Source organism: Prunus dulcis, chromosome 1 (assembly GCF_902201215.1).
Source record: "Prunus dulcis chromosome 1, ALMONDv2, whole genome shotgun sequence".
NCBI classification, from domain to species: domain Eukaryota; kingdom Viridiplantae; phylum Streptophyta; class Magnoliopsida; order Rosales; family Rosaceae; genus Prunus; species Prunus dulcis.
The window spans coordinates 6,578,038-6,589,055 of NC_047650.1; the positions used below are offsets into that span (position 1 = coordinate 6,578,038).

The window sequence follows — 11,018 nt, forward strand, 5'->3', positions numbered from 1 at the left end:
TCCCCTTCCATTTCCCCCACCCTACTCTCTGATCTCTCTCTCTCTCTCTCTCTCTCTCTCTCTCTCTCTCTCTCTCTCTCTCTCTCTCTCTCTCTCTTGCTTAGCTCCCTCTCTCACCCTCTATTTTTCTCTCTACCCAGACCTCCCCCAAGCCCAATGCCACCATACAACCACCCCCATCGCCACCCAAGATCCATTCCCCTAGCCCTTCCCCCCTTCTGATTTCTTCTCCCTATTCTCTCCCTCCTTGGTGGCAACAGACCCTTGCTCCCATCCCCCACTCGTAGAACCCATAAGCGAGCCCTTAACCTACCCTGCACACAGAGAGAGAGAGAGAGAGATTTATTTCCATTTTCAATATCTATTTATTTTTAACATACAAAATAACCATTTTGTCCTCATATTTAATGGCAAATTGGATGAAATGTTGAGGATTTAGACGGCAATGGGGACATAGGCGAGAAAAAATAATTCATATCCTCAATTTTCTAAGGAAAAAAGGATAGGGGGTCAATTGAAAGTTAGGTACAAGTTCAAGGGGCATTTCACCAGTTTACCCTTTTTTTAAAACCTAAGGAAATTGGCTGTTTTGGGTAACAAGTTAAAATAAGGAAAAACAAATTGCACGCTCGTTGTTCAACTTGGCTCTAAATGTTTACTCATCTCGATAGCGCAAGCCAGTGGTAGAGGACGAGTCGGACCGCTTGCCTTGTCTTAGAGTTGCGTCAGCCTTTCGAACATGCGATTGTCGTGTCATCGTGGGAAGATGCATCATTTAGAGTTGTTGGGTGGTGCTACGTCCACGATGGTGGGGGAGGCAATGACGCTGACATTGTTGGGAAACATTGTGGTTGTGGAAGCTTCAACTTCGCCTTCACCTTTTACTAATCTGAATTAGAACTCAGTTCATGCCTCTCTGTGTGTGAATTGAAGTGATGTTGGAATGAGGGATTTTGTGGATTCTTCTTTGAGGATCTCTTGCTTGGTAAGAATTGTAGTGAGAGGGAAATGGGAAGTGGGTTGACAGAATCAACCTATCAACCTAGAAGCAGCTCCTCATCACTTTCACGTGGTACAACAAAATCTCAGGCCAAGGCAAGACACAAAGACAATACCTCTTCAGCATCCAAATTCAACTTTAATTCACATTAACTGAAAAATCATAAGGGTACCAGGACATTCCGATCCTACAATTCAATGACTTTCCGTTTGGATGAAGGAATTGAAAATTGCATAGAATTCTTAAATGACGAAATTTAGATATCCATCGTATAAATTTCTGGCAATTAATAATTTCAGTGTTTGGCTTTAGGTATGTCGATTTTTGTTAATGACAAAAATTACACTAAAAATGAATTCATGTTTAATAGAAATTGTGAAATGACGCCTCTTTTGGCGGAAAATAAACTCGGGAATCTTGATCCCAAATTTCCATTATTTTTTCTGCAATAAGTTCCATGCTTAAGTTTCCAAACAATGTAATATCAATTTTCCCTATTCAATTTCCGACTTTTAGCTAATTCCCGAGTTATTTTCCTCCATCCAAATAGAGGGAAATTCGACTGGGAGATTTTAGTTCCAATACATCTGGCTTCTCTTGGTTGCTGTTTTTTTGTTTCTTATTTTTATTTTATTTTAGGGTTATTCATTTTATTAGTCCCTGAATTTAGAATCGATTTGCATTTGAGTCCCTCAATTTCCAAAATCGTCTTCGTGGTCCTTCAACTTTAGTTTCGTTAGGATAAATGGTCATGCCGTCAATTTTGTTAACTTTTTCTGTTAAATGCAGGGATAAAATGATATTTTTATATTAAAACAAAAAAATAAATAAAAAATTATATCTTTAAAATAACAATAAAAGAAAATCAAATAAAAAACTAACCAAAAAAAAATCAAGTTTAGGGGAGTAGAAATCGGGATAGAGGGGGAAGAGAGAGAGAGAGAGTTTAATTTTATTTTTTTAGTTTTTTAAAAATTTATTCATATTTTAAACAATTTAATACAAAAATACCATTTCGCCCTTGCATTTAACAGAAAAGTTAACAAAATTGACGGCATGACCATTTGTCCTAACGAAACTGAAGTTAAAGGACCACGGGAACAATTTTAGAAATTGTGGGACTCAAATACAAATTGGGTCTAAGTTCAAGGACTAATAAAATGATTAATCCTTTATTTTATTTATCTTATTATTTAGAGCAACAAGTTTGGGTTATGTGAATTTTTCCCTTGTTCTTTGTTTAAATAAAAATAAAAATTAGGGTTAACTACATAAAAGTACCCAATCTTTGGGGGTTGTTTCAAATTAGTACCCAACATTTTAAAATTTTCACGTAGGTGATCTCACCAAAAACATACGAATTAGTGCCTCCGTTAAATGATGACATACGGCTATACTGCGGTTTTTTTAAAATTAATAGTATAGCCGAGCGGCTATACTGCGGCTATACTGGGGTCCTTTTTTTGTTTTTGTTTTTATAAAAAAAATAAGTAGTATAGCCGAGCGGCTATACTGCGGCTATACTTTTTTTAAATAATATTTTTAAATTAGTATATAGCTGCACATCTATAATATTTTTTTAAAAATGGCCGCCTAGGCACGAGGCGGGTCCTTTATTATTTTATTTTTTAGGAATGTTGGCTATACTGTTTAAATATAATTTAAAGCATTTAGCCGCTCAGTTATACTAGGGTCTTTTTATTTTATTTTTTAATAAGTAGTATAGCCCGATGGCTGTACTGTGGTCCTTTTTTACTTTATTTTATTTTATTTTTTATAAATTAATTTTTATTTTTAATACATCGACTATACTCTTTAAATACATACTGGGGTCCTTTTTTTTTTAAAAAAAAATTATTTTTATTTTTAGCAGTAAGCATTATCAACATCATCTCAGGCAACCTCAACATTGAAATCCTTATTGAGCTTCTTCTAGAGAGGTGAAGAGGATTTCATGGCATCAAGCCAACCATTGGGCTGAAATTTATTAAGCTTTCCTTGCTTTTTCTTGGGGATGTATCTGTACTTGCGAGAGGAGAATGATGCTCCTTGCTGTGAGTATGGCAACAAACCAGAATGGAGGCCTAGTCTTGATTTAGTTCTTAGTGGAGGCGGCATGAGAGAAGTACATAGAGGTTGTTGAGTTTCCTTTTTATATATAATTTTATATAATTTTGTTATTTGTGTTCATATTTTATTTATTTATTTATTTGTAAACTGAATTTTTTAATTTTTATTAATTTTTAAAGCTTTAATGAATTTTTAAAGTTAATTTAATGGAATTGACAACAATGGCTAACATAATAGAATACAGGGACTCAATTGGCTAAATTAAAAACACGAGAATTGAATTGGCCAAATAAGTAAAACATAGGGACTATTTTAGCATTTAAGCTTTAAATTTTCTCATCTAAGCACACCGTAATTGTGGCTATACCTAATATTTAAAAATGGGGTTTTTAATTGTAGACGTCCCTCAACTTTACCTCGAGTTTCAATTGAGTCCCACAACTTTTTTTTGAGGCAATTACATCCATGAACTCCACAAGTAGTTCCAATTGGGTCCTACCGTGATGGTATGTCAATTTGGCCTTCAAAATGAGGGCTAAAAATGTCATTTCCAGTTCCTCAACCCTTTCTTCATCTTCTACTTCCTCGACTCCTCACAACCATAGCCATCACCACCATCCCAAGGGCTTTTCTCAACCCCTCAACACCATAGCCACCCCTCACCACCACAAGGGCTTTTCGGAGAAACTCTCTGGTGAAGAATCTGTTTGTCAAGGTTTTGAAGCTTTGCGTGCGTCAAAGCATTTGATGAGAAGTGTTAGCCATAAGTTGGGGAGGAAGAATCAGAGACCTAAAGGAGAAGAAGAAGATGATGCGAGGGGAATATCTTTGAGGTTCTTACTCTATATGGTAGGGGTGGGGGGTTGCAAAGTAGGTGCTGACACATGGGATGATTTTGGGAATCTGAGTTGCAGAAGGAGGTCAAGTGCCATCGATCAAGGCAAGGGATACAGACGGATACGTGGTACTAAGGCCATCTCCAACCCCAAGGGGTGAAAACCCAAATTTTCAGTTTTGAGTCCAAAATTCTGAAATTTGAGAAATGTCAAATTTGGGGCGGAATTCCAGTCCAAGTTTTGCCTGGACTGGTTTTTTATGTGGAGCCCAATAGCTAGCTGTGTAGCCCATGTGAAAGGAGAAAAAAAAAAGCAGGCCATGTGTTGCAGGCTGATGTCGACCACTCACCTCCTTTCCTTGTGACAAGTGTCATGGCACATGAAAGAGCCGTTGAATCCAAGGCTCCATTTTGAAAGCTCCTGATCCTTTTTATAAAAAATAAAAAACCAACAGCTATTCCAAAAAGTTGATGTTTCCCATATTATTTTATTTTTAATTCCAACATCTATATATAATCAATGGCCACGATTATTTTTAGGCAATCTCGACGGGAAAAATTCACATCCAACGGCCGAAATTTAAATTCAATGGTCAAATAATTTTTATAATTAATCTAAATTAGATCTAACCTCAAAACTCATCCCAAACTTTATAAATACCCATCTTTTTGTTATACTTTCTTTTATTCTTTAAATAAAATTATTTTTGGATTTTTTTAGATCAAAATGTTCAAAAAATTAAATCATGAATGTTGAAACAAAAATAATGTCAAGAAAAATTAATGATAAAAAAAAAAAATTAGGGATTAACCATTCTTAAACAATTTACTAAAGTTGCGAACTCAAATTATGAGTCTGCAAGGTTGGAGGAAAAATCCATTTGAGTCCTAAAAATACATGAATAGTTGTATTTTAAAGGGTGAAAATTTGAGTTTAGCCTCAACATGGTTGGAGATGATCTAAGGAATCTGAAATGGACTGCTTCTCGTATAAGGTGAGGGAAAAAATCTGAAATAGCTGAATGCACATGTTTCTTCCATATAATATATTGAAACTGTTCTTGGCGTCTGGGGTTGGCTTTGGACGGCTGTGGGAGGAAGTACGGTTCATTTTTTTCAATTTTTTTTCAAATTTTCAATTTATATTATTCTACTTTATTAATATGTTAGTTCATATGGACGATTTTGACCCCCAAAATGACAGCCATATTGATAGAAGGTAACAGAATGACTTAATTGGAATAGATGAGAGAGTTGGATGACCTATTTGCCTAAAAAAAAGTTCCGGGACTCAATTGAAATTGTTAAACTTTAGGGACCTCTTAATAGATTCATATTTTGCATATATAATCTATCTCTATTTGCATTGTTTTCATGGCAAATTGGTTAGTTTAATGTGCTTAATGAGGATTGTGTAGGCAATTATTCATAGCAAGGGTTTGGAGCTAAAATTATGATTTTAGAAGCTTAAGTGATCAAAATGGGTGGAATTATCAACTTAACGAAATCTCAAGAACTCATTGTATCATTTCATCGAACACCTGGAGTGCATCTATACAAATGTCAATTTATACCCACAACTAGTCTCAGTGACTAGCGCCAAAAATATAGAGTTACAGAAATTTACAATTATTTTGGAGCCGAAATCGTGCAAAGACCTATTTCGCGCTTACTGAGGAGTTGTTGCCGAATGAAGTGTTAGCATTTGCTAAAGCATCGGCTAGGCTTTATTAATCATGTTGAGATTCAATATTACCATGGCTAGGCTTTCTTTGCCCCGTCACCTTTTCTCTCAGCCGATAAAAGAAGAGCATCCTTGGACTTGTAAAAAAATTAAAAGAGTCTCAGCCGCTCATTTCTCCTTTTCCAATTGGGACTTTCCCATTATTCCTATTATTTCCATTAATTTCCTATTGTCCCTCTATTCCCCAATTATTCTATACAAATATATTTTCCTTATTTATGGAGGATTCCTTTGGCCTATAAATATAAAGTTTTAACCTAAGAGCCAAACCATCTTGATGCCATATACTTTTTCACCATATTTCAAGACACCGACAAAAATATCAAAGCGAGTGCCAAGAGTTTGCTGTTGCGGTGCTTTTGGAGCTTACAAAGGTATTGCTGTGGAGAATCAAGAGATCAAATTCATTGGCCAAATCAGTTTTATGACAATAATTTTTTTGTTTATCTTTTCTTTTTTCATTAACTAATTTTCCTTGCTAGGGCTACGATGTAGCTTAACCATGAATACTTAATTTTTATAGTTATATTAATTTCTGATTACTATTCCATGTTGAGTATTTGTTACTGTTCTTAATGCTTTAAATATCTAGCTAATATTTAATTGATGATCCAAACGGAGACCGAGAGAAGATGTTTGGTGTTTGCTTCTCATAACAAATATCATGTCTTGAATGAGTGCCCGAGAGGGACTAACATGACACATGCAGTTTTCTTTTAGGTACTCATAGAACTTAATGGGTTCTTAATTTTCTAAATTCGTTGCTTGAGAGAGAATGAGTTGTTAATGGAGAATATTTTTGGTTGAGCCCGAGGGGGGATATTGAATGAATTAGGAGAAACCAATTGCCAACATGGGTAGTAATTAGGGTTATTTGGCTACAAGAATTAAGTGGAATTGGTTATGGTGAAATCAGATGCTCTAGTGCCTTATCAACTTGATTTTTCACCGTTAATTAAATTGCTATTTTTCATATTTGTTTTAATTTGGTTCAATAAATCAATCACTCTCATTAATCAATTGTTCAAATAAACTTCTGATGGGATGTTGTTTTAAGGTTTTTGTGGTTGGGGTTTAGGTTGGTTTGTTTTATATAAGTTGTTTGACTCTTCTGTTTAGTCAATAGCATGGGTGGTACTCTTTTTTACCCCAGAATTTTGTTTCTCTGGGAAGGTTTTAACGAGGCCGCCGTTAACATGCTAGTTCTTACCATGTAATGTTCCTTTCGGTTTAATGAAATACCATCTTTTCTAAATAAATAAAAACTTCTGAATTAATTATAATTGGTACTTAAAAGGAAATTACAATTTTCGTGAGACGACACTTTACTTATCTCTATAATATTTGTGCGGATTGTATTGTTATAATAATTTCACACCACCTCTACAGTTAAAAACCCTTACAAATGAGTTAATAAGGGACATAATGGTCTTTTGTTAGAAACATCACTTCCATTTGATGCGTGGCTGCCGACCATCCGAGAGTCAAAAGTAGCGAGCCGTTCGGCGACCGTAGCGCGGTCGTCACCAAAGCCCACGCATTTCAATTTACAAGATCCATTGTTTATTTTTGCATTATTTTATTTTGTAATTTAATTATATATTTACTGTCTTTTTACAGCTTCAGCTTGCTTTTTCTTCACGCATTTTTATCACCATCCCAATACAATTATTATTTTATAAAAAATTAAAAAAACAGCACCTACCGTGCACATATATAAATGCAAAAAACAGAAATTAAATATTAAAGAAAAGTGCAAGAATGGAGACATACGCACACACCCCTCCTTTGCTTTCACAAGCAAACATCCCTCACTCTTTCTCACCCTACGTTTGTTTTCGTAGCCACTTGTGCTGGATTTCATAATTCTGTATTTTTTTTGGTTACTTAATAAAAAAACAGGTTTTGCCCCCTTCCTATAAATCCTATCAAAGAGAGAGCTCATGGCAAGTGCCAAGTGAAGTGGATAAACATAAATAGGGGGTGAGTTTCTAGCTCATACTTACGAGTAGTTCAACGCATAATATGTATTGATTATTACTTAATTAATGGTACTTTGTGTAGAAAACCAAAACGGTGTGGTTGAACATGGAAAGAGTTATATGAAGTGTGACCGTGACATCTCAACGTGGGTGTGTTACTATTTCACATAAATTATAACACGTAGTGAAAACTAAATATTGAATTTATACTTATATATATATATAATAATATTAATGAATTATCCACTTGTCGTTTTTATTCAATTTTAGACAATGCTAGATAACCGAAACTTTTATTTATTTTGATTATTGTTGGAATTAAGACTTTTATACTCAATCATGGATAATGATTAATTTTGAACTATAAAGTTTGGTTTCATAAGGACCAACAATAAAGATTATATATATTACCTAAAGGGAGCCCAATTTTGAACTTATGAATTTTATAGGACCTGCCTTGAAAGATAGATCTCCCCTAGCTAATTGCATAGGCAAGTCCACCTAAATTCTAATTTCTGCAACTATTTGATATTCAATAATATGGTTAGTAATAATAGTTAGTTTATAGTACACATATATGTACATCAATTTTATTGATGAAGTATTCATCCTCGTGCCTTTAAATGAAGTACTATTTTAGTGTGACACTCACACCATCATGTGGTGTCATTACTTCATTTGCATATTAACACATGTATTTCTTTATAATACTATACCCTAGATCCATAATATATGAACTTTGTCATCCATCTATTTTTTAAAATGTGAATTTACATTACACGATGGTATGACAGTAACACTCAAAAGTTTCTCCATTAAATAGCTTTGAGAAAACAATGGAAAGCACTCTCCAAGTTGAACCCGGTTACAGACACCTAACAGAACTGATCACTCCCGACATTTGTGCTTCTCTCTCTCTCTCTCTCTCTCTCTCCCCCCCCCCCCCTAACTCTTCTATTTAACACCCCACACTCCAAGTTTTACACCATCCTCTTTTCAAAACCCACCAAACACCAAGCCCCTTCTCATCAGTTTCCTCAATGAATTCCTTTCTCTCCCCAACAAAATAAATCCCACCAAAAAGACCAAACCCTTTTCACTTCCAAAGCTAGCTCTCTCTCTCTCTCTCTCTCTCTCTCTCTCTCTCTCTCTCAAAAGTATCAAAGCATATTAGAGACACAAAACATAAAATCATTACAGTGTGAAGAGATCGACTAAAACCATGAATGCTTTTGAACCGCAGGGACAAGACTCCCTGAAAAGGAGGTGGCAGGAGAGGAGGCAGCAACTTGGTGGTGCAATTACTCCACCTTCTTCTCATTTGATCAGAAACACTAACGGTGCTAGTCTCCACAGCTTCCCAGGACTTCTTGATGATGATCTCGTTTCCACGATGGTCCCTCCGGTCACCGTCGTTCTTGAAGGCCGTTCTATCTGCCAGCGCATTAGTCTCCAGAAGCATGCAAGTTACCAAAGTCTTGCCAAGGCCCTACGCCAAATGTTCGTGGATGGTAGCGATGTGGGGGCTGTTAATGACAAAGACCTTGATCTTTCAAATGCTGTTCCTGGTCATGTGATTGCTTATGAAGACATGGAAAAGGATCTTCTTCTTGCCGGTGACCTTAATTGGAAGTGAGTTCTAAATACTCTCTCTTTCTTTTGCCTTTAATTTGACAAATTCATAAATGATACAAAGTTTTAAGGTTATGATATGAGAGTAATTTTTTCCTATCTGACATATTATGTAGTTAGATTGCGAATTTGAATCACACATTTTGACAATAATTTACTTTAATCGATGATTCCGATTATTAATATTCTACTTGTGTTGCTCTTAATTTGATTCTCTCTGATGATCTATTTATGTGTGCGTGTGGATGTTATAGGGATTTTGTACGCGTCGCCAAGAGAATTCGGATACTACCAGCCAAGGGAAATTCGAGGAGGGGAAGAAGGGATGCATAGCTAGCGTATGCTGGAATTTGGCATTTTGCAGACTCTGTTGGCAAGAAAGTCAAGGAAGTTATATATACAAGTCATAAACGAGAAACTTGTGTGTCATGGAAACATGGATTTTAATGTCATATATAGCTAGCTACTTCTTGGAATCATATGTACTTTTCCCAATGAAATGTAAAGCATGCTCACTTATTTCCTTATAATTTTATGAATAAAAAACCTTTTTCTCATATAGATTGTCTCACATCCTTGAATTTTCTTCCTTGTTCCATCCGGCTATGTGTTTTGTATGTTCACTTTAATTTCCCCAGCATGAAGAAACACACCGACATAACTAGTTTGATAGAAAGCTAGCTTCAAGGAGAAACTACTTTCTCCTTTTTGAAGCTAGGTTCGATCTATTCTAGGTACATTACCAGCATGGCACAAAATTGGCTAACTAGTTAGAGATTCATAATACGCAAGCACGTTCCTCAATAGGGGTTTGTCCAATATAGGTCTCTACAATTTCTATTTCCTAGACATATACCCATCATTCTATAAATCTATGAGTAAAACCCAATTTCAAACTTAAATAACTAGTAGAATATAAGAGGTCATAGTATTCCTATGTTTTTACCTCGTTGCCATCAGACTTCATATTTTATTTATAATTTATTCCAAGCATTTCATTAACTGCCATAATGGTAATTAAAACTCCCTATTAATAACATATCAATCACCCCATTTCTTTTGTTGCCATTCCCTCTAACATATCGCCCCCTAAAATTGCAAAAATAAATTAAAAAATTGTAAATTATATATCCAATAATGTACATATAAAATATAAATATAAATATATACGTATAAAAATATAGGTATATTATTTACCAAAAATTTTAAAAAAAAACTAGATCAGTTACTTTGTAATTGAAATTTCGATACATTTTTCATAAATTAAAAATAGGTACACAATAATTTAGTGAAAATAGGTACGTTGTATAATGTAAATTTATGCACATTTTTTTATAGAGAAAAGAATAGGTACATTAATTAGAAGAAAAAAAATAAGTTCATTATACTAGGTATACATTATTAGAGAAAAAAAATAGGTACATTATATAGAGAAAAAAATAGGTTCATTTAAAAAATAAATCATAAAACAAAAAATAAATAGATTATCAAATTATTTTTCATAAAACAAGTAATAGGTACATTATTTAGAGAAAAATATAGATACAAAATTTAGCGAAAAAATAGGTTCATTATACTAGGTACATTATTAGAGAAAAAAAAAAAAGATACATTATTTGGAGAGAAAAAATAGGTTCATTTAAAAAAAAATTGTTTTCATAAAACAAGTAATAGGTGCTTTATTTAGAGGGGAAAAAAAGGTACATTATTAAGAGAGAAAAATAGGTTCATTTAAAAAAAAATGTTTAAAACAAT

At 34.3% G+C, this 11,018-nt stretch overlaps 1 protein-coding gene across 1 annotated transcript; it reads left to right on the forward strand.

Annotated features, from left to right (window-relative positions):
- The first annotated feature begins 8,644 nt into the window (after window positions 1-8,644).
- LOC117615541 (auxin-responsive protein IAA33) lies at window positions 8,645-9,819 on the forward strand. The gene is made up of 2 exons (XM_034344642.1): window positions 8,645-9,263; window positions 9,518-9,819. The coding sequence occupies exons 1-2, from the start codon at window positions 8,854-8,856 to the stop codon at window positions 9,594-9,596; spliced, it is 489 nt and encodes a 162-aa protein (XP_034200533.1). The 5' UTR covers window positions 8,645-8,853; the 3' UTR covers window positions 9,597-9,819.
- The last annotated feature ends 1,199 nt before the right edge of the window (window positions 9,820-11,018 follow it).